The sequence below is a fragment of the Lepidochelys kempii genome, chromosome 10 (genome assembly GCF_965140265.1).
Source record: "Lepidochelys kempii isolate rLepKem1 chromosome 10, rLepKem1.hap2, whole genome shotgun sequence".
NCBI lineage: Eukaryota > Metazoa > Chordata > Testudines > Cheloniidae > Lepidochelys > Lepidochelys kempii.
The window spans coordinates 57,769,381-57,794,842 of NC_133265.1; the positions used below are offsets into that span (position 1 = coordinate 57,769,381).

The window sequence follows — 25,462 nt, forward strand, 5'->3', positions numbered from 1 at the left end:
TAAAACTACTGTGTAAATAGCATGAACTGACTGCTTCCTCCACATCAGCCTCTCTTTGTGAACAGATGTAACAATCACACTATCCTCAGTAGCTTTCCAAAATTGTCTTTCATTTGTATCCTAAGATCTGCCAGAATGAGAGAGGCACTCTATAAAAATTATAGCAAAAGGAAAAAGATGGACTCTCAGAGAAAGAATTAAACTGAGTGAGTTTATCATTTTGAGTAAAGCAAGAGAGATCAAATTTCTGCCAACACAACAGAGTTGTTTTGAACAATAAAACTGTTCTGTAAACTACCACTTGAGTTCAGGTTCTCTGTTACAAGCAGCAGTTAAAGGAAAGGAAAGTTCCTATCCCCTCTACAGAAAGTGGAGGGAGAGCTCCGCATCTCCTCCCCCAACCCAGTCTCAGGAAGCACTGACAACCTATGGCAGTCTCTCCATCTAGTGGTATGAAGTCCCTGCCTCATCAGGCAGGAGAGCAAGAAACAATAATCCTGAGGGCTCTCTCTCACTGGAGGTACTGCCCAGGGAGGTGAGCATCCTGTTCTGCATGTGTGAGAAGAAGCAAAGCACTCTATCTGTGCTCATAGCCTCCCCTGCTAAAAACCAGACACTGCAATCTCCCTCTCCTATCTGACCTTCTTTTGTCCAAATAAGGACTGAGCAAACAGTTATAGTACATTGTGAGTGGAGGTGGTTCCCACAAGCTTTGTGGTAGAAGCAGAAAGGAATTATGTGTTGTTGTTTCCATATAAAATTGTAAATGTCAGAGATGTGATGTAAACCCAAAGGAAAGTGCCAAAGCATGTGAATAATTCTCCTTGCTTTCATTCATCCTCCTACTTTTGCTCTTTCAGTGTCAGCCCGGGCCCATTAAACGGCAATGGCTCCAACTTGGAATGAATCAGTCCAAAGCCTACATTAATGCCAAGCTTATGGGAAAATATTACAAGTCAAATCAAAGTAAATATGAATGGGCATTAGTGAAATTAAAAAAGGGAAAAAAAAACCCTCGCAAGGTTATGCCTTTTAAAATTCCACTGTATCTTCCAATTGTCAAAACATGAGTGAAGCCCATTTGCCATCTGTTCGCATAATGTCAAGAATTAAATTGTATAGGGCTAGATTTTCTGATGGTGTAAATTAGCATAGCTTTACTACGATCATTTAACATCCACCAATTTACATCAGTAGAGAATTTGGTATTCAATGGTAACTGCAGGGTAAGGGTTCTGTGTCAAGAATTTGTCACTGCAGCATAGTTAAAGATAGGGCTAAATTTTGGAAAATGTGCACCCTACCATACATTCACAAAACAAATAGGAGCACAAGGAAAATGCATGAATGTGCCCATAATTGAACATTACGCAACTGGAGACAGTGTGTGCCATTACCCATGTTCTGCATGCAACTAAGTCTTGGCATTATGGACATTTAACCTAAATAATTCCTTTCTTTTCACAGTTACTTTTGACACAGTACTATGTATAAAGTATTTATTTTAGGTATCACTTGCAATCATAGGCATTTGATTAAAATCCTCTTGCAGTTTCTAAAAAGAGACAAGACAGTAAAAGTAGCAAACATGGAAAGACTGATATCCTTAGGAGAATGGCAACAGACCACAGGAATAAATAACTCCTTTGGGATAAGAAGAAATGTCTAGAGAGTCTCAGAATACTCACTATATCGACAAGGTTGGCAAAATATTTATGTAAATGTGTGAAATTGTATTTCATGTTCTCTTTCACTATCAAATATGATTTAAGAAAAGATGCCAGATTTGTTGCAGTGGGTGCATTTTCTACGATACTGTAAGTATCACTACCTGGAACCCCTTAGGACTGCAATATCTTGCAGTAATCCAGTGTTTAGAGTGACTGAAACAAATGCAATGTATTGAGTTTATAAATCCTTCAGATATGGTACAACAATACAACTCATACAATTTTATAAGTATCTATGAGACGATGTGAAGTCCTTCTCCTGACAGTCTAAAACCTTAAACCCAGAATCCTCTATTCTACAGGATGTATCACCTCAAAGCTGTCCTGTATGCCTCAGAACAAACAACAACTTGCAAGCAACATGAATGTGGGTTTTATATTTGTTGGAAAATGAAAAGCACATTTAAAGCTGCATTTGAAGAGATATTTTATGTTTCACAACTTACCATTTGTAACCAAATGTTGGTTGTTAAAACTTGATTCTTTTCATCCTGGGGAGAAGAGAAAAAAAAATGAACAACTCAACATTTGTTCAAGGAAAGGACTATGGTAACATTGTTCGAGAAGTTTTAGTGAAATCAAATAGTCAGGCAGTTATGTTAATGTATCTTTCAATAAAAGTGATCCTGAGTAGTATGTCCTGCTAGGCTATGTGAAACCAGTTATGACTCTCTGTACCCCACTGTAACAGTTTTTGAGTGTTTCTTTTTAAGCTACTACAGCCCTCTACTGCTGGCATCTCCGAAGTGTTTCTTCTTGGTTTGTCCCTGAGCAAAGGCAAAACGAACTGCATTAGAGGTTGCCCATTTCAACTTCGCTTACAAGCTGCTCATCTACTAGTTAACCTAACACATCGGAAATGGAGTTACACCAGGATGCACAAATTATAGAAACAATATGAACAAATAAAACTGGATAATTGCAAATAGGTATTTATGCAAGGTTAGGGCCTGTTTCTGCTACTCTTACCCATGCTAAGTAGTATCTTACTGTACAGAGTCCTGTTGATTTCAATGTATCATGGTTTTACCAAAACCCTGTGTATGGGGAAGTGCATTGCTACAATGCCCCAAGAGCATCCTGGAAACCAGACAGACTCAAAAAAATCTCAGTTTGTCGCAGAGGTCTACACAAACACACTGCAGGTGAATGTACTTTGCACCAGCCCTATCGCTGAAGCAGCATAGGTCCTCAATATACTGGCACAGAAAAGTTCCCTCACGTACTACGGGGTGGAGCTGTTACTTGGCTGGCCACCCACCAGTTTGGGATGGGGAGTAGCAGCTCTGCATAGCCCCTAACTTACCTAAATGGGCACACACAACATAACAAGTCAAGAAAAAGTTATTACTCAATGCAAGTACGGGTGGCAGAACTAATGCCTTAACTTTAGAGATAACTAAAAAGATAATTTCCTCAGTTCTCAGACATGGATAAATATTTGTAACCTCAATACCCTGCACCTATCAGCAATTACTCAGCCCTCAACCATACCTTCCTCAGGGTATTTCTGCCTCAGTGGGATTCTATCAAGGTAATGGGATACACTGAGCTCCAATTCCCATCACTAGAATTTGTTTTCTAAGCTGAATGTAAAACACCCAGCCTTTTCTGTCTTAAATCAAACTGAAGCTCCCTCTCCATAAGTTTTACCCCCACCCCCACCCCTGAGCTCTACCAAACAAAGTACATGGGAATTCACTCTTTGGAGATTCCACAGCATATCCCAGAGTCACTTGTACAGTGTGAAAGGGCTCTCAAACCAGATGATACATCTACAACCTCTACAATTTTAAAAGCAAAAGTAATCTATGTTTTATTCTTCACCAAATAATAAATGTCCAAAGACAACCGTATTCAAATTTTTACATACAAGAGTCTTCTTAAACTGAAAATGTATATATGCAATTTAATCTGTAATCCATTGGTCTGCAGACTTTTGAATGAATGGAAGGACTGAAAGACCTTTAACTGTAGCGGTATCAGGGCAGTGCATTAATAGTTATACAGCATGTAAAACTAGCTATAGCTGCCAGAGAAGATGACATTTTAATAGCAAATGGAGACGTGTAAAGAGGAACATCAGTAAAGGTGTGAAACTGTTACTGAATCGCATGGGATCCCAACAACTGAATGTACAACATAAAAGCAAATGAAAGAATTCAGATAAAAATACCCCCTAATTAGTATTCTGCCTGGCTCCATTCTCCCCCTAGATGAGTGTACTTAGCCCCCATAAAAGTCAATAGGATCTGTGCCCCAGCCAGTGGCAGAATTTAAAACTTTCTCTTTATATTCTGTCTCGTTCATTCAGTGAATCCTGCCTTTCATCCAAGACTCCCTCCAACAGGCAAACATTTATGTCATTTATGAGTCTTCGGGGCAGGGGGGAAGGAAATTGTCTCATCTACCCTTCAATACTAGAAGTACAGTACTTGCTGCAGGCTAAAGTTATGTCTTATGAGAGTAAAACAGCTATTATGGTTGCCAAAAATATAGCTGATGGTTGAGTAAAGATGTTGCTTTTTCTGTAGAGATTCACAACAGTCCTTGATTGATATTAACAGCTATTACTCTGTAACATTTGTGTGATGCATCACTCAAGCACCTATCCGTGTTATCAGAGAGTTTGCCAGTCTCAGTAGCATAACAGGGCTAGCTTCCAGTGGACATTAACTCATTAATTAATGAAGAAATTATGTCCACTGGATCATTCACAATATTGCAATCAAAAAGTTTAAATACTTTTCTATTCACTGGTGTTATCCACCTTTTGGGTGAGGTGTAAAATCAAGATTCTGACAACTTGTGATCAGTATCATCTCCAGCACCCTGTGTCTGACTCCACACCCGAGGCTCCCAGTTCTGAGCAATATTGCTCCTCCTCATATCAGACGAGAGGTTGCCACTAGCAAGTTACTGAGGAAAGTATGCGCCAACTCAAGCCTGCCGGGGCACAATGACCTTTTTAAACCACAAGCTGCACGTTTTCCATCAAGTCGTCCATTATGATTTCATCCGCCACGCCAGGATGTTAGGACGGAAACACTCTGGCGAGAGGAATGGATATCTGTTATAATCCCCAACCAGTCCCTTGTTGCCAACCCTACAATTTGCCCACCTGGTTTTGACCTGTCCCGTTGCCAATGGTCCCTGTTGAACAGGTTCCGGACCGGGCAACGGTTTCTGTGCAGCCAACCAGTATTGCTGGGGCCTTCGTGACAGCCCTTTGTGCAGCTGTGCAGCCCTTCGTGACAGCCCTTTGTGCAGCAACACAGATGATGACGCGCATTGTCGATGAATGCCTGCTGACTAGGTTCAGCGGTGGCCTAGAAGAACTGCATCATGCCACTGAAGATGCCATTGCTTGGCTAGACAGCTATGCACACACTAAATAAATTAAAGATCTCATAGCACTTTTCTTAAGGCTATGCGTTTTAAACACAGGTGGGCAGACAAATTCCAATTACACCTTGTCTAGTCTGTAACAGCCATGCAAAACCATATGCAGGACACTACCAGTGTGTGAATTCGAACTGGGAGCATTTTACATGCACTTTCCTCTGTGTAAATGGCTGCACAAGGTGCAAGGCAGTAGAGAAGCAGGTAGCTGGTTGAAATCTTGTTGCAGAACTGTTAGCCTAGTGAATGTGCACCACTAAGCAACACACTGACCGCCTATTGTGTATTTTGTTATTTTAAAAGTTCAGAACCTGAAAGAGGGGATTTGAACATAACGGTGCCCATTTGTATCACAATATTAAAGGTCCCATCAGTGGTTTAATCATAAATCCCCAACTTCCAAGGCATTGTAACTCAGCTGTAAAAACTTCACTGCAGGCTGAAGCTTGGTTTATAATATTCCTATCCTAGAGAAAATTATTTCACACAATTTAGTTAAAATTGGTTTGGCTGATTTTCATCAAAAAGAGGGGGAGACTGGCAGTCCTCCGGTTTCAGAAGCTTTGCATTTTACTCTGCAATCTCACGAACAGCTTCAATTGGCGTGGGAGGGGACATTCTTCAGGGTTTTTGTGTGTGTGTCTCATGCTGAACAATGCATTTGAATATGATGGATGAATTCTGAAAAAACAGCTTCTCAGCAAAATACATTTACATTGTTTTCCATCACAGCTGTGCACAACCTCTTAACAAAATGTTTTGACACTAAAATGGATCATGAAATTTTGCTCAAACTCCATCACATTTCAAATTTGTCATCATTTTGCAGTATTTTAGCAGCAACTACTTGGGGGGAAAAGTGTTGCACGCAGTGAGGCAAACCATTTCTAGAGCTTCTCTTACAAATATTGTTTTTAACATGAAAAGGAAAGAGGACTTCACATTGCACCTGGAGGTGTCATAAACAACAACACAGAAAACAAGGCCAGGAACAAAATGACTCACTTGGGCGGGGGGTTACTATGTTAGCTACTTTAGTTAATGCAGGCCTTAAATCACACAAGAACAGGGGTTCTCAAACTGGGAGTCGTGGGGTTATTACATGGGGGGTTGCAAGCTGTCAGCCTCCAACCCCAAACCCCACTTTGCCTCCAGCATTTATAATAGTGCTAAATATAAAAAAGTGGTTTTAATATATAGGGGGGGGGGTTGCACTCAGAGGCTTGCTGTGTGAAAGGGGTCACCAATACAAAAGTCTGAGAAACACTGCACAAGAATAATAGTGTGATGAGTGGTGACTATGGAGAAAGTATTGGTCAAACAGCTCAGCTCACTAAAGAGTGTTACTTTATTCATTTAGTGGCAGCCTTTGGCTACCAAACTCATAGCAATAGTAATGATTCAATACTGTACAGGGTAAATTGTTGTCAAGCTAATTATGACAGTAGGCTGGGCCTATGGAAGTAATGAAAGGGAGGTAACTGTGATCAGTGAGGCTGGGGAGGTTATACATTCTCTGTTCCTAAGTGGATGGGGATGGAACTGAAAGCTGGAAATTTCTCCATGTACACTTCTAACAGTAATAGAACTGCCTTCTCTCCCCCTTCCCTCTGTTGTTGTTGTTCTTAACATTCAACAATCTCTCAGGCTAACTTTCTTTGGGAAACCCAGTATCACACCCTCGCTCTACTCTTCCCAAAACCTCCACCTTCAACAAAACATACTTGGAGAAGATACAGGGAAATGTAACAAACATCCTTATAAGGGGCCTTAACCCAGCCAGCTTTCAAATGGGCACGAGCCCAGCTAGTATTCATGTCTCGGATTTTAAGCACATCAAAGGATGAGCAGTGAACCCACCTGCAATTCTGTGATAAATGCTAATGGGATAACTTTCTCCCTAACGACAGTGTCTGGCAATCCATCTGCCCATGCACTCCAAAACAGAATTAAGGGCTAGCATAATTAAGGGCTAGCATGCTGCCCCGGACTTTTCTCACTTAGCCATGAGTACGGGGCAGCATGCGGCTGCACCACTGTCAGAGGGGCTGCAGAGGGCACTGTGGCTCACAGACAAAGAATTCCTCTCCAGCTCTCCTATTGGTCTACTAGGAAAGTAAATTACTTCATCCTTCTTCATGGTTCAGCTTACTCCTCTCAGCTCACTCTTCTGACTAATGCATGAGGTACAGGTGAGAGGGGAGAGAGAGTCACAGCATGGCTCCACCCACTTCCACCTATGCCCCGGGAAAACACTGGCTGCGCAGCCCCTACTATAATCCATGTAATCCTAATGCAGCAGCACAGAAGATGAGCGAGAGCCTTCTTCTCCTGCATTGGGTTTATGTCAATCTAGTCATAAAAGTTCCCATCTGTTTTTCTTAGCAATTGCACAAAGAAAATGTGTACACTGTGATGTCAAGTGGTTTGAACAGGGAGCTATTCAGACATTCAGAACATTTTCAGCACTTGCTGGTGGGCTGTTTTGGAATGGTATCCCTAACTCTATTAAAACTATCAGAATATGAAGGCTTTATGCAACGTTTAGTGATAACAAAGCTCCAACACAAGCTTGATTCCTCACAATGTGTTTCTTACTTACAGAAAACATGCACTAAATATATGAATAAATGTAACTCTTATATAAGCCAAACTGCAGCTCCACTAATATCCAAATAGTGACCAGTAATACTACTGAATAATAATTTACTGCCTGATTCTTATTCCCTGCTTGAATATATGGTAGAACAAACCATAATCAAGCAATAATTTACAATTCTGCAAGCCATACAATTAAAAAGGCTGAATGCTCCCCTGAACTGTGCTGCAGTACAATTCAAACATTTTATAGAACCAGTAAGCTTTTAAGTTTACTTTAAGAAGTGAAGCTATTGAGGTGCAATCACACTTCTTGGGTGCCTTTCCAACCAGTTCTTCTCAATACATTTGTTATCCTTTTTACAATTCCTCTATTAAAAAAAAAAAACTTGTGTTAACTCTTTGGACTGTTTCAGTTGTGATGAAAAATGTAACGTTTTGTGAAAACGTAATTTTTCAAAAATCACTGAATGCCTGTTTCAGAAACATATTCTCCCAGACCAAGATTTTCAAAAGTGACTCATGATTTTGGAGTAACTCAGTTTATGGGTCTCTAACTTGACACGCCATAAAGAAACCTGATTCCCAGAAGCACTTTTAAAGTTGCTCAAGTTGAACATCCAAAAATTGGCACCCAAGATCACTAATCACTTAGAAAAATCTTAGCCCCAGCACTCTTGGACCCCATATTGGAAAGACCAACCATTATAATGCTTATATACAGGGCTAGTAAGTTCGAATGGACATTGGAACCTTAACTGTGAATTACCTAGGATACTAGTTTTCACTTGCACTCCACACATTATTTTAATGTAAGTAAATGAGTGAAATATTGGCCATGCTGAAGTCAATAGCAAAACTCCCAGTGACTTCAACAAGGCCAGGATTTCAGCCAATGATTTTGAGAAGGAAGCCTGTTCAGTGTTTGCTGACCGACCACATCAAGCCTCTTAAATGCTAATTTTTCACGTCATTAAAAGTTGCAAGGATGATCCACTAAAAGGTTTCTCCCTTCTTTTAATGACACAGCTTGCTTCCAGACTCCACCAAGAAAGGCCTCCTTGTACTGGATCAATTGCACCGTATGGTAAAGGATTTTTTTAAAAACACTGTAAGCCATACCTCATTATAGAAAAATGCTGAGCTCCCAAGCAGCAAATCATAATGAGACAAGACTGTTTCAGCCAGTTGCTGGCCACCAATACCACAACTATCAATTTCTTATTCTATACTGTCACTTATTTACAGGTTTTAGCAGGGTAATAGTCAAGTAGGTTATTCACTTCATTCTCTCTTATGTCATTGTCTGAGCACTTCCTAATTAAATATTTGAAGCATCTTTTGACCCACTAGGTTAAATAATTGGCACCTAATGACGTTTTTTCCTTCTTTTTTGAAACCCTAACAATGTTCTCTAGTTAATGAATTTACCACTTAATAGAGTGAGGTTTTCCTCCTATGTACTATACCTCAGCAGAGTGAAAGAGACAGAATTAATGTCTGATCCCTTCAGCCTCCACAGCCTTTACTGTTCATAATTAAGGTTGGAGGCTGATTTAGACCCACCTAAAAATCAATTGCAATTGGCAAAAAGACACTAAAAATCCTATTTACACTCTGTGCTGCTCCTTGGCTTCTAATTGATAGTTTTGTGACAAGGTCATACCAAGCTATTGTCAAGAGGAAGCTGAGGTTCACTGAAGCTTTCAGGCCATATGAGACAAACAGATAAATTTATTTTCGTAGCGATGTGCTGGAGGTGGCTGCTAAAAGCCCCTTGCTGCAGTTCTGCCACAAAACTAAACAGGTTGGGATGATTTCCCTGATCCTGAAAGCAGTACGCAGAGGATGTGTGAAGCTAACTCATTCGTAACATTTCAACTTTTATAGGAGCCCCTCTTAAAATTAGCAAACAAAACCTGTTTGGAGACGAAGAAAGGTCCAGTGGCCAGGGAACTAGCCCAGACCCTGATCTGCCACAGACTTCCTGTGTGACCTTGGGCAAATCAGTGAGGTTCTCTGTGCCTCAATTGCCCATCTGTAAAATGGGGAGAATAGCACTTCCTACCTCACAGGTGTATTGTATGGATAAATCCATTAAAGACGGTCAGATGCTCAGATTGTGCTGTGATGGGGATTATATTGGAGCCATAGATATAACGGTAGTTAATGCTGTGGCAGGACAAACACCATCCATCCAAATGGAAATAAGAGATTAAGGGAAAATACTGTGCATTCCTCTCTACTTTCACATTTTCTGCACTATCAATAATGAACTCCAGCACCTCCATCTCCAACAGATATTCAAAAGAAATATGTACCCCATCTTCATCAAACTTGCATTCTAACACGAAACCTAACAGTGACCTCGTATGCTTTTATAACAGTACATTCCATGCAGTTAGGAAATTAACACTGCTGAGGTAGCTGTTAAGGTTTTGCATTTGAGTCAAAGTTTAATGAAGTGAGGGAATGCTTACTTTTTGTTATCTGGAGGTGAGCACCTTATGTAGTGTATAACTGATAGCACTGCAGGCAATATGAAAATGGAAAGGAATGCAGTGGATAAGATTAGAAGAGGTGAGATGTGAATTTCTGGTTTCCCCTTTCCCAGCCCAGGGAACTTTTCCCTAGGCTACAGTGTGGTGGACGGATGAGTGAGTGGACTGGATAGGGTTGGTCTCTTTCCTCCCCCGGGAAGAAACTTTTTTACTCCTGTTAGAAGTCTACATGGAGCTGAGTGCTAGAAATTTCTCTATCACTTAGAGATAGGGAATGTTTAACCTCACACACACACACCCCAACAACTACCACCTCCCCCTTCACTAATTAAACAGACCCTACCAAAGTCTTTGTTTTAATGAATGTTATTTCTAATCCGACTGACAACTGCTAAAGTACAGGACATAGCCAACTAACATGGTTAGATAGAGGGGTCATTGAATGTTGGTTATACATACAAACCAAAAAATAAACAATAAATAAATAGAATCAGAGAATCATAGAAGATTAGGGTTGGAAGAGACCTCAGGAGGTCATCTAGTCCAACCCCCTGCTCAAAGCAGGACCAACATCAACTAAATCATCCCAGCCAGGGCTTTGTCAAGCTCAGCCTTAAAAATCTCTAAAGGATGGAGATTCCACTATCTCCCTAGGTAATCCATTCCAGTGCTTCATCACCCTCCTAATGAAATAGTGTTTTCTAATATCCAACCTAGACCTCCCCCACTGCAACTTAAAGCCATTGCTTCTTGTTCTGCCATCTGCCACCACTGAGAACAGCCTAGCTCCATCCTCTTTGGAACCCCGCTTCAGGTAGTTGAAGGCTGCTATCAAATTCCCCCCTGACTCTTCTCTTCTGAAGACTAAACAAGCCCAGTTCCCTCAGCCTCTCCTCATAAGTCATGTGCCCCAGCCCACAGATCATTTTCGTTGCCCTCAACTGGACTCTCTCCAATTTGTCCACATCCTTTCTGTAGTGGGGGCCCCAAAAACTGAACGCAATACTCCAGATGTGGCCTCACCAGTGCCGAATAGAGGGGAATAATCATTTCCCTTGATCTGCTGGCTATGCTCCTACTAATGCAGCCTAATATGCCACTCATATCCAACTTCTCATCCACTGTAATCCTCAGGTCCTTTTCTGCAGAACTGCTGCTTAGCCAGTCGGTCCCCAGCCTGTAGTGGTGCATGGGATTCTTCTGTCCTAAGTGCAGGACTCTGCACTTGTCCTTGTTGAGCCTCATCAGATTTCTTTTGGCCCAATCCTCCAATTTGTCTAGGTCACTCTGGACCCTATCCCTACCCTCCAGCATATCTACCTAAAACACTAATCAACTAATGTGTTGTCAACAGTCAATCTGGGCGTTCGGTTTGGAGAACATATTTACCATTATGTCTAAAATCTTCTGTAGACAAACCCTACCAATGTAATTAATATACTAAGAAACAGTGCGTGAGGAGGAATGGTATGGACAAAGGACAGGTCCCAGAGTACTTCAGATTTCTTGCAAAAGGGGTACAAATAAATATGAGACAATCTAGTGAAAAAACTGTGAAAAGGGGTGATTTTTAAACTATTATTCTTTCTGTATCGATTCATTTCTCATCAAATCACCAAGAAAAATTCAAATCATACTCAAAGTTTAGATTCTATATTCTGGGGTTTGTAATTCCAGTAAGATATTTTTGCATAACATAGGTTTAAACTGCTGCAAATCCTACCTCAACGCGTCAACATGGTGCAGCAGTGACCCTGGCTGTTCGACAGCAATGATAGCAGAGTGCGTTCTCCGGCAGGTCTAACCATGCTATCAAGGTGTCAGACTGTCAGCCCAGCAAGGGGGTTGCTTCCTCTGTGAGGGGCGTATAATCCCTCTTTCTGAGGCTGTAAGCTAGCTAAATTGAGGAGGTAAATGCGCCACTGACAGCCCAGCCAGTGGATGGCTGAAAATAATGGATAAAATAATATGGAAAACCAAGTCTCAGTTCTCTGCATGTTCCTCGATCCCCACTCCAGAGGCAGTGAGGCATTCAAATGACGAGAGGCTGCAAAGAATCTCAGGTGCCAGGTTGCCAAAAGGAAACCAGACAAGTCTCTCAGTGTGCACTTATAACTGCAGAACACTGATGAGGGAGGAATCAATAAACCATCTCATGGAGGAAAAGGCAAAAACAGCCTGCGATGAGCTGGGTGTTTGCGAAACACGACAAAAGGAGATGGAGGTCAGCTGGAGGGACGGAAGCACGGTCATTCTAGGAAAAGGAGAAGGCACAAGTACAGTTGGAGGAGTCGAATGCATCATAAACAAGGAATGGTCTTTGAAAATTGTCTCATGCCATTTGAAGTAATTGCATATCGGGGTGTTTTACCTCTGATTGAACCGAAATAGTACTCTCAAAATCATCCAGATCTATGCTCCCACAAGTGCATGCGAAGATGATGATGTGGAAGGATTCTGTCAGGAACTGGAGAAAACCCCCACTCAGAGTTCCACATATGCGATTGTGATGGGAGATTTTAATGCCAAGGTTGGAAGAGGGAGAGAGGGCGAAAAGTTCATAGGAAGGTACGGTATCAGAGAACGAAACGCGCGAGGAGAACGACTAGCTATATTGGCAGAGACGAGGAGAGTGTTCATTGGTAACACCTGGTTCCGAAAGAAGGCCAACAGAAGATGGACCTGGATTGCACCAAACGCAAAGACAAAAAATGAAATCTATTACTTTCTGATCAATAGACGATGCATCGTGCAGGATATTTCAGTAGTGCCATCATTCAGTATCGGTAGCGATCATCACCTACTGAGAGCCAAACTCATGTTCATTGTGAAGGTGGAGAAAAAGGAGCTGTGTATGGCAAACAGAAGGCACCAACCGGTAGCTTTCGATGAGGCAATCCTGAAGGGAAACATTTCTAGGGAAGATTCGAGCCTCCTGGAAGACTGCGACGACAATTATGAGAACTTCAGTAAGAGACTGAAACGGTGTATGAAATCAGCTGAGCCTGAAAGACCAAGAAGAGCTAGCAGAAGAATCTCTGAGAATACAAAGACTTTACTGGAGAAGAGGAAGGAAATTAAAAGAAATGGCAGCGACAGGCTTGAGTACTCCCTTCTCTGCAAGCTCATACAAATAAAGTTGAAGGAAGACTTCGAGAAATTTGGAACCGAAAAGCTCCTAAAGGCTGCTAAAGATCGTAAAAGTCTCCAAAAATGCAATCGGGAACTGGCGTTGTACAGGTCATCATTATCGGCTTTGAAGAACAGGGAAGGAGAATCAGTAACTGATCGAACAGAGATGGAGGCGATCAGCTGTTTGCATCCCGTATAGACGTCCCAATGCCATCACTTCAACAAACCAATGAACACATACTCCTGGTTCTCATTAGCAAAGTCCGTCACGCAGTCCATCAAATGAAAGAGAGGAAGGCTCCAGGCAAGGACGGTCTGACAGCAGAAGTGCTTAAGGCGGAAGGACAGGAACTTTGGAAAGCTCTCACCCAAAGATTCAGCCGCTACCTGGAAATCCAGAAGATACCATCCAGTTGGAAAGAGTCCAATACCATCTTGCTGCATAAGAAAGGCGATCGAGAAAAATCTAAAGAACTATCACCCAATCTGTCTGCTTTCACATATCTGTAAGTTGTTCACTAAAATAATAACAAATCAACTGTCGGGAAACCTGGATGAACAGCAAACTAGAGAGAAGGCCAGCTTTCGAAGGAATTACAGCACGATAGACCATATCCTCACTCTAAACCAACTACTAGTGCGTTCAAGGGAATACAAGTTCCCTTTGTGCATTGCCTTCGTGGACTACAAGAAAGCGTTCGACAGCATAGAGACTAACGCCATTCTTGAAGTTCTTTCAGAACAGGGCATCAGTGCGAAATACATCACATTACTAAAGGAAGAGAACTCTGGCTGCAGCACGGACATATCGTTGTTCGATACTCCCCTCCAAATCCCCATTGAGAAAGGTGTGAAACAAGGAGATACAGTTTCACCAAAATTATTCACAGCCTGTCTTGAATTGGTTTTTCGACGAGCAGACTTGAAAGGCGGGATTAATATAAATGGCGAGTGGCTAAACCATCTCAGGTTCGCAGATGATTTAGTGCTGATAGCCAAAAATACAGCCCAGCTTGAGGGAATGCTTAAAGAACTAAATGCGAAAAGTAGTCAAGTTGGATTCAAAATGAACCGGTCAAAAATGAAATACATGACATCAGATGTTCTGCCAAGAACCCAAATAACTCTTGGAGGAGAGCAGATTCAAGAGGTTGATAAATACATTTGGGCCAGGAAGTCAACATGCACCATGATCAGAAAGGCGAACTGTCGCGCAGAAAAAAAGCTAGATGATGCGCATTCAACAATATGAAGGACATCCTACAAGGAAAGATCAGCAAAACAGCTTGTGCAAATCTTTTTAACTTGACTGTGCTTCCAGCGATGTTATATAGCAGTGAAACATGGTCACTGACAAAGATTGAAGAACATCAACTGTCTGTCACACAGAGGGCAATGGAACGAACATTTTGGGGCATTTCGCTCCGTGATCACATCCCCAACAAAATAATTAGGTAGCAGTCTGGAGTGTGAGACGTTGTTGTTGAAAGCAGGCTCAGCAAAATGCGGTGGGCGGGACATGCGGCCTGACTCAGCGACAACAGATGGACCACAGCTATATCCGAGTGGTATCCGCGAGAACAGAAACGGCCACGCGGTTGGCTTCCAAAGAGGTGGGATGATTTCCTAACAAGGAGATATGGACAAGCATGGCAAAGGATGGCCAGAGCAAGAGAAGATTGGAAGACGTGTTATGATCAACTCAGTTTCAACTGATGAAGGACCAACAGTCTACGCAGGTTTAAAACTCTGTTAAAAGGGAACTCTGTAACACAGCCTTAACTATGTTGCAACAGCAACAGTTTTGAGAATCCATCACTGTCTTAAGCTCTAAAAATGACAGCAAAAGACACAACCTTTCACAAACGGAAATTAAGCAGGTGAGCTACTATACAGCCCAACCTGCTGTATATTTCACCTCTTTCATGGTTGCTCCCCCAACCCTGACATCCTAGGCTTCTGGTGTAAAAGGAGTTTCCTCTGAAGCCAAGTGAATACCTGATGCATCTGGCAGTGCTGGAGCAGATTGTGAAGTGCTAAATGCCTCCTGAAAGCTGCTGGCCACTCTAAACCCAACCACTCTAACCCCTAAGTGGAAGTTGAAGGCATCCAAGACATCACCTTTTTTCCTCTTCTACATTCTACATACAAGGCCAAATTCAGGCATGGGGCAACTTTTCTGCTAGGGTTGTACTGGACTCAGTGACTCTCACATCCTTTCAACTCTGAATCTCTCTGGCTTTAATCAGACCATTTAATACTAGATAAAATATTACACCAGTCCTCAGGATTGAGCCATTATTGTTAACAATACTTGGTGGTTGTTCTGTGGTTCAATTTAGTTGCACATTTTATTGAAGTATTAAAATAAATGTTAAAAAACATTGAAACTTTTTAAAAAACTAAGTCTAAAAAGAAAAACCTTTCCATTAAACTCTGAAGGCCCTTGGGCTTAATTCAATTATAGTCTATAGGCAGCGTGCACAGCTGCCTCCAGCTCATTCTCAATACACAATCTTTGTAAAATAGGATATTAGCATGTGTGAGCAGCAACTACTCTAGTAAATGATGTAACTCAGTTATTTTGCTCCTGAGAATAAAAGTTGTTAATGTATGCATAAAAATTATAATATATAAAATTATACATATATATAGTATGTGGGTGCGCAAGTGTGGTTTACACGTGCACACACACACAAAATAACTTCTAAGTTGTCTTAAAATGACAGTTTTCAGTTAAAAATGCATGAAAGAATACTTATTATTACTGATGCCCTTTATGCCATGCAGAAGAAGAAGAGTGCTTTAACCCATAAAATACCCTACACAATTCTCAGTGTGAAGTCATGGTATGACATCTTTAATACTTTCTGTGAAGAGTTTTATCTTGGGTACTCTAAAAAAAAATTAAAAGTGTCCATCTTCTCTACGAGCTAAAGTGCTAGCAAAAGGCTTGTTTTGCAAAACTGCTACTACAGCCAATCACAATACTCAGCACTACTGTAAACATGTTCACAAGTGTAATCTTTTGCACTGCAGGTATAGCTCACCTTGCTGCAGCTGAGAGTACCACATGTGCTTTCACCAATTCCAGAGGTTTGCATGTGTTAATAGGGAGAAGGAGAAGAAAAAGGCTGGGAAACAAAGCCAAGTAACACAAAGTGTCACCCCAAAAGGGCACAAATATAAAAAAATATGGTGGGTAGACAAAAGCAGCCTGGGGACAGTTTGGATCCAGGGCTTCAATTTTTAATTACTGTGCAGTCCATCCACCGGAAAGGTTTAGCTTTCCCCGCAGGCCACTGTGTAAAAGTCTGATCCTGCAATTACTTAATAGCAGGCTTGCTATCAAACTATGCAAAGTAGCAATCCCCATGCTTCTTAGTGTTTGGTGGACTGGGCCCTTAGCAGCCTATGGAAAACCAAAATCTTTTTAGTGTATGAGCTACAGAGTCATCAAACACCAAAGCTCTGAATCTGAACTGTTCCACTACACTGCTAGTGTGTGTCACTCACTACCACTGATAGTTATGCATGTGCATCCAATGTAGGATATACTGAAATCACTTTATATGTTGGAACAGAAAAGCTTTAAAGGTTCTAAAGCTATCATTTTCTATCCTCATTTTTGGATTCACTGTTTTTGCTTCTTTGGGGGGGGGCTGATAGGAAGGGTCTTTTTTTGTTTGTTTTTTCCCTCTTTGTAGATATAAAATATCTTTTCAAAACAATGAGGAAAACTTAACCAAAGTTATGTCAAAGCTTGGTTCAGGATCACTTTGGGTTTGGAGCAAGAGTTAGAGGCCTCAGATTGCTTTATTCTTCCTTAATTACAGATAATATTCTACACTCTTTTTCAGAGACAGCTCATGTGGTAACACCACCTTAGGCACCCAGAAACTCCACAAGGCTCCACACACACACTAATCACCCCTATTTCAGGGGCAAGCTTTGTCTCTTCCTCCCCGCCACTCTCCTTCTCCCATGGAAGAGATTTAGCACAAAATTGCAGCACAAAATACAAAGATCTTTTAGGATCATGCAGATCTTGGGCACACCAAGGAAAAAGAATTATCTGCACTGGGACCTGAAGCAGCTCTGGGCCCTGCAATTCTGTCATGCTCTCAGACAACATCACTGATTCCTTAGTGCAAAAAGGCTCCTGAAGAAACTTGCAATAGCCTCTTACTGTATTGACTTTTCTGCTATGTTCGCCATCCCTGGTCCCTCTTTTCACATAGATTCTTTGCCCTATGGTGGAGGAATGGAAAAATATTGCCATGGTGGAAACACCCCCACCCCTATTCAGCGTAGAGATGGGATATCCACAAAGAGAGAGCTCCCTCGATGCTGAGATCAGAACAGCAACATCTGGGCCTTAGTTTTTACACCATACTTATTCCGCAAACTCTCATTATCCTTCTTGTTCACCACTGACGTTCATTGGAATTTGCCTGAGTGAGGGCCTCATCCTCAGGATATGGCCCTACATGTTCTCTTCCAACTTCCTAGCAAAGAAGTGGATGTTATAAATACACTCAACTACAACTAGCTGTGGTGCTCCAGTTATAACAAACATTAACTACTTCATGGTACCCCTCCAGCTCATACGGAGACTTCACTGCAATAGTAGCTGCTTTTTTTTATTTTTTTTTAACTTATTACAAAAAAAGAGTGGTGTGTAACTCTGAACCCACACTTCTTTTCAAGGAAGAATAAAAAACATGTTCATTAAGTCAACAAAATAAACCTCAGCTAATCAAATACTTTTTTAACACACCTTGTTTTTCCACAATATTATCATGGACAGGATACGACAGAGACAGAGAGAGAGAGACAACAGTTGATTTGCTTGATTTATGAATTCCCACAACTCACTGCACACATTTCTATTCAGTTCAATTATAAAATAAATCTCAAGACTTAAAACTAGTTACATTTATTGCAAGCATGCATTGTAATAACTGTGTTCTGTAAATTTATTTAGGGATAAATCTCGATTCCATTGAATTCACTCGCAAAACTCCCAGTGACTTCAATCGGATCAGATTTAACCCTGAATTAGAGTTAAATGCTAGATTTAGGGCCAGATTCACATTGACACTCAGACAATACAGAGGAGCTAGACTCCAACTGGGATCAGAAAATTTATAATCTCACCTTGGGTAGGGAAGCTCTTAATTGGCAGAAGGCTAGCAGTGTGTTCCTGTGCTAATTTCCCCCCACACACCACAAATCACACAGGAGACCTATTAGGGGATGGGGGGGAGGAGAGAAAGCAAGGAGAGAGGAAGTTGGCTTTACCAGTTCTCAGCTGGTATGTGTTCCCTTGGAGACCACACTTGGTGTAAGTTAGAGTAGTCTACCTACGAGCTGCTCTGACTCATGCTGGAACCAGGTGTAGCACAGAATGGCCCACAGGATCAGGGAACTGTAAATGATCTCTTACAGCCTCCCAACCCTCCCATGCCGGGCAGAGATTAGGCACAAGAAGGGATCCATCTCTCTCACTTCATATTTTAGTTTATTAGTTTGACGATTTTTTTTAAACTTTCCATATAAAACCTGTACAGCCAGCCAATGCACAATGTATAAATCAAAGGGCCTGGGAAGCTTCTAATTAGAATTGTATTACTTTTTGATTTAATCTATGTTTACACTTATTTATCTACTTATATATCAGATCTAAGTACTCAAGTATTTATCCTCACCATACCCATATAAGGTACAGAAGTATTATCCCAGGGGTTCTCAAACTCCCCTCGGGGGTCATGAGGTTATTACATTGGGGGGGGTCGCGAGCGGTTATCCTCCACCCCAAACCACGCTTCACCTCCAGCATTTATAATAGTGTTAAATATTTTTAAGTGTTTTTAATTTATAAGGGGGAGGGGTCACACTCAGAGGCTTGCTGTGTGAAAGGGGTCACCAGTAAAAAAGTTTGAGAACCACTATATTATCCCCATCAACAAATGAAGAACTGAGGAAGAAAGATCAGGCAAGTTGTCCAAGGTCATACAGAAAGCCCATGGCAAAGCCAGGAATTGACCCTAGCTCCAAGTCCAAGCCTCGACCAGAAGACAATCCTTCTTTCCTATGGTGATTGGAGGTCTAGAAATACACTAGACCCAAGCATCAACCCCTGTGAAAAGCCGCCAACATACTTCACTGATAAGATCAACCAAATATGTATGGAGCTGACAGGGAAAGAAAATTCCACTCCCAAACTATTATCCACCTCATCACCCGAACTGAGTTTAGCCTTATCATACACACCTAAGCCATATTAGAGCCACAACCTGTGAAACAGATCCTTGCCCCACCTGATTGGTAAAAGCCAGTAAAGAGCAGCTATGTCTTCTACTAAGGGAAATTGTTAATGACTCTTTCAGAGAAACACACCTACCAGGCTCCTTGAAAGTAGTTCACCCAAGCCTCTAAAAGCTAACACTCAGACACAAAGCTCTCTCCAACTACTGTCCCATCTCCAACTTCTCATTGGTAGGCAAAATAAATGTGAAAGGAGTAACCCCCAAGCTCCAACAACAAGTGATATCAGCCAGCAACCTGGATACCTCACAATCAAAGTTTGCACCAGGCCACAGCACAGAGACGGCTCTGGTAGCACTAAAAGATGACCTCCTCGTGGCCAGGGACAAAGATAAGATTCCAGGCTCACACTACCGGACCTCTTTGAAGCCTCTGACACAGTGGACAAGGTACTGCTAATGTGACACAGCTAGAGTAGATGGTCCAGCACTATAACGGCTCCAACAGTTCCTCTCCAGCAGAATTCAGAGCAGTGATGGGTAACTGCTCCTCCCTCCCAAAGGCCCTCACCTGCACGGTCTCGCAGTGATCAATACTATCCCCTCTTTTCTTCAATATCTACATGAGATGACTCAGAAACACAGTGAGACACTAGGGGCTTGCTGCCAATGGTATGCTGACGACACCCAAATGTATAGTTCATTCTCAAGAGATACAACCACCCCACTACTACAATGTCAGAGCTTGGCCATCTTTAGGATATGTTATAAACCCTTCCTTGAGAAAGCCTTTTCCACAATAAGCGGTGCTGTCCCAATGCAAACATTCTCCTCATGCCCAGCACCCCCCAAAAAACTCTACCCCAAGCAGAATTTGACCCCAGAAGGGAGAAGTGCCAGAGACTCCATGAAGACCACTAGAGACTTCATTATTTCTATTGATTTCACATGTAAGGTGCTTAGATACTATGTTGATGGGTGCCAGTATAAAAAGCAAGATAAATACCATAGATAGAAAAGGGTTCAAATGTAAAAATATTTGCATATGTTTGTACAATTAAAGAAAGTTATACAGATTTTATTAAAATATTAACAAAGTATTTTACAAGATAATGCATTCAGCATGGGAGTCAGGAGGTTTGAGTTCCAAGTCATGTAACCTCTCTTGCCTCAGTTTCCCCACTTTTAAAATTGGGATAATGACCCTTATCCACATCTAAAAATGTTCCTTGAGGTCTATTAATTAAAAACTCTTATAATAATGCTACTTAGCACCACTATTATTATTATTAGCTCACTATTTTGAGTAGGGGAGGAGAGAGCGTTTTATTTCTTGCTAACTTCAAGCCATTCTCTGAATTTCCAAAAAAAAATCTCTGGATATTAGTATAGCCACATCTGATTTAATTCATTACTGATGACAATAGCACTACAGTGGCCTGTACTAAATCTGTGTTAAGAAAAATTCCTCTTTAGACTGTACCTGCACATAAATGCTCACAAAACTCAAGATACTGAAGTTCTATATTTAACCCTTCACAACAGAATTTGCTCTGATTTTGTACAATTTAAGCAGCATGTAAGTAAATATGATTTAGTTTCAGTTCAAATCTATCTCCATCCAAACTGGAAAGTACAAACGTTGTAATGGTTCAAGCACTTCCACAAAAATGGAAAAATCCCTAATTTTTTAGCAAATATTGTACAGCTGTTACTTTATAATAAATGGGAAGTTTTCGTTTAGAAGTCATAGTAATACAAATTATGATGAAGTTTATGTGCACAGAATGCCCTAGTAAACGCAAACAAATGTTATAGATAACTCTGACCAAGCGTCGTATGATTAACAGAGCTTTAGTAAACTGTTACACAGAAGCTGCAAATTCTTCAAAATTCATTAGTTATCTGTTGTTTTGCAATTCAGTCCTACGTTAAGGCAAAAGAGTAGGCTGGCACCTACATTTCTAAAGCTCCTCTCCATATAGTTTCTGCAAATGGTATAGTACAATAGCAGCAGGTTCATGATCTTTCCACATATCAGGGAACTCCTTAAGCTCCCAGCCCCCCACAGTTGATATCAGCTCAGGGTGTTCTGAGCAGTAGTTACAGATATCCACAGATCTTCAGGCTGCTGCTGCCAGCACTTCCAAAAAAAAAAAAAAAAAATCTAGCCTATCAAAAGAACATTCCTGAACTGGCAGGGCTGGGAACGAGTCCAAACTCCAACATCCAATAAAAATGTTCATTTGACTCTTCTTAGGTCAGTGGGTGCTTTGACTGAATATCTGATATTTCCATCCACTTGAGCAGTAACTGATTAATGCATTTAGTAAGGGTGTCAAGCAATTAAAAAAATTAATCGTGGTTAATCACACTATTAAACAATAATAGGATACCATTTATTTAAATATTTTTGGATGTTTTCAACATTTTCAAATGTATTGATTTCAATTACAACACAGAATACAAAGTGTACAGTGCTCACTTTATATTTATTTTTAATTTCAAATATTTGCACTGTAAAAAGCAAGAAATAGTATTTTTCAGTTCACCTAATATAAGTACTGTAGTGCAATCTCTTTATCATGAAAGTTGAACTTACAAATGTAGAATTATGTACAAAAAAAACTGCATTCAAAAATAAAACAATGTAAAACCTACAAGTCCACTCAGGCCTACTTCAGCCAATCGCGCAGACAAACAAGTTTAGTTACAATTTGCAGGAGATAATGCTGCCCGCTTCTTATTTACAACGTCACCTGAAAGTGAGAACAGGTGTTTGCATGGCACTGTTGTAGCCGGCATCACAAGATATTTATGTGCCAGATCCGCTAAAGATTCATACGTCCCTTCATGCTTCAACCACCATTCCAAAGGACAGGCATCTATACTAATGACAGGTTTTGCTCAATAACGATCCAAAGCAGAGCGGACTAACCCATGTTCATTTTCATCATCTGACTCAGATGCCACCAGCAGAAGGCTGATTTTCTTTTTTTTTGGTGGTTTGGGTTCTGTACTTTCCCTATTGGAGTGTTGCTCTTTTAAGACTTCTGAAAACACGCTCCATACCTCATCCCTCTCAGATTTTAGGACGGCACTTCAGATTCTTAAACCTAATGTTGAATGCTGTAGCTATTTTTAGAAATCTCACATTGGTACCTTCTTTGCGTTTTGTCAAATCTGCAGTGACAGTGTTTTTAAAATGAACATGTGCTAGGTCATCATCCGAGACTGCTATAACATGAAATATATGCTAGAATGCAGGTAAAACAGAACAGGAGACATACAGTTCTCCCCCAAGGAGTTCAGTCACGAATTTAATGAACGCATTATTTTTTAACGAGCATCATCAGCATGGAAGCATGTCCTCTGGTGGCCAAAGCATGAAGGTGCATACGAATGTTCAGCATATCTGGCACGTAAATACTTTGCAAAGCCAGCTACAGAAGTGCCACACGAATGCCTGTACTCACTTTCAGGTGACATTGTAAATAAGAAGCAAGCAGCATTATCTCCTGTCAGTGTAAACAAACTTGTTTGTCTTAGTGATTGGCAGAACAAGAAGTAGGACTGAGTGGACTTGTAGACGCTAAAGTTTTACATTGTTTTGTTTTTGAGTGCAGTTATGTAACAAAAATATCTACATTTGTAAGTTACATTTTCACAATAAAAAGATTGCACCACAGTACTTGTATGAGGTGAATTGAAAAATACTATTTCTTTTGTTTATCATTTTTAAAGTGCAAATATTTGTCATCAAAAATAATAATAACAAGTGAGCTCTGTACACTTTGTAATCTGTGTTGTTATAGAAATCAATATATTTGAAATGTAGAAAAACATCCAATAATATTTAATAAATTTCAATTGGTATTCTATCGTTTAACAGTGTGATTAATCACGATTAATTTGTTTGAGTTAATCGCATAAGTTGACTGCGATTAATTGACAGCCCAAGCATTTAGTGTCATCAACCTGACTAAGAGGCCTGCTTCTCCCACTGAAATAGACAATGTAACTCTGGAATTCTTCAGGGAACATTTCTAGGGCTGCCAACCTCAGAAACACCCTTGTTATAATGAAGGCTACGATATTGTTATGGAGGTCGCAGAAGTCACGGAATCCGTGACTTCCAAAGAACTCCGAGACTTAAGCCCAGCGGCTGGGAGCTGCAGGGTCCCGCCGCCTCCCGCAGCAGCAGGGACCTGTAAGGTATCCCCAGCCACCATGGGCAGTGGGAATACCCAGCAGCTCCCTGGCTGCTGCAGAAGAGGGGTTAGGGGACCCTGGAGCTCTGAGCCTCCCCCCCCCCCCCCCGGGTGGTGGGGGCCTTGGACGTCCCAGCCATCCTGCAGTTGCCCAGCACCTTCCCATTTTATCATGGATATTTTTAGTAAAAGTCAGGGACAAGTCAAGGGTTTCCATTAATTTTTCTTTATTACCCATGACCTGTCTCTGACTTTTACTAAAAATATCCATGACAAAATCTTAGCCTTAGTTATAACTGAACAAAGAAAAAGCCACTAAAACACCACATGGAGCTGTTTTAGAAGTAAATCTGTACATTGGTTCAGGGCACTAAGGATGTTTATTGGCTGATTTGCCTGCAGGTGGTTCCATTAACAAGGTTAAATAAGTGGTAAGTAGACATGCGGTTATGGGCTTCATACCACTTCCTGAGCATTTCAGATAGATTAACTGTCTACAGTTCCCTAATCTTATATTTCTGTAAATAAAGTGCTTTGCTCTTGGTGCCTCCCATTTTAGGCCAAATTTTGCCTTCAGTTAATAGTATGTAAATCAATGGGATGACACAGATGTAAGTGAAGGGAGAGTCTGACTCTTCTTTTTTCTGGTTATTCTTAGGGAGCAATCATGTTTAATTTTCAACAACATAAACAGATTGGTTTTTGCTACTCCATATGCAAGTGCTTTTATATGTAGCGTACATTTATTTAGTAGATTTATTGGGAACTGGGGAAACTTTTGGGAAAGAGGGAGGCTATATAGAAAGAATGGGTTCCACCTAAACCAAAATGGAACCAGATTGCTGGCACTTAACAATAAAAAGGTCATAGAACAGTTTTTAAACTAAGGGCTGGGGGAAAACTGACAGGTGCAGAGGAGCACGTGGTTCAGGCATCCCTTAGGGGAGGATCTATTAATAGAGAATTTCTATGTCCTAGTGAGGATGAGAGGATGGAAAACGATACAATAGAGGCAGGGTCTGATCAGAAACAGTCAAATAAAAAAGAGTCCCATTCAATTACATCATGTAATGGCAGACAGCTAAAAGGAGACAAGTTTTTAAAGTGCTTATATACCAATTCTAGAAGTCTAAATAATAAAATGGGTGAACTAGAGTGCCTCATATTAAATGAGAATATTGATATAATAGGAATCACAGAAACTTGATGGAATAAGGATAATCAATGGGATACAGTAATACCAGGGGTCAAAACATATTCGAAGGACAGAACAGGTCGTGCTGGTGGGGGAGTGGCATTGCATGTGAAAGAAAGCGTAGAATCAAATGAAGTAAAAATCATAAATGAATGAAACTGTACCACAGAATCTCTCTGGATAGAAATTCCATGCTCTAATAAGAAGAAAATAGCACTAGGGATATATTACTGACCACCTGACCAGGATGGTGATAGTGACTGTGAAATCCTCAAGGAGATTAGAGAGGCTATTAAAATAAAAAACTCAATGATAATAATAATAATAATGGGGGATTTCAATTATCCCCTTATTAACTGGGTACATGTCACCTCAGGATGGGATGCATAGATAAAGTTTCTTGACACCTTAAATGACTGCTTCT

The 25,462-nt window shown here is 40.9% G+C and overlaps 1 protein-coding gene across 2 annotated transcripts in view; it reads right to left on the reverse strand.

Annotated features, from left to right (window-relative positions):
• The window catches only part of CHRFAM7A (CHRNA7 (exons 5-10) and FAM7A (exons A-E) fusion), a 117,385-nt gene that overhangs the window by 40,586 nt on the left and 51,337 nt on the right, over positions 1–25,462 (reverse strand). For both annotated transcript variants that reach the window (XM_073303721.1, XM_073303720.1), the window contains one exon: positions 2,177–2,221. In XM_073303721.1, coding sequence (XP_073159822.1) covers positions 2,177–2,179 — 3 coding nt within the window. In that variant the 5' untranslated portion in view covers positions 2,180–2,221. The remainder of the gene's footprint in view (positions 1–2,176; positions 2,222–25,462) is intronic.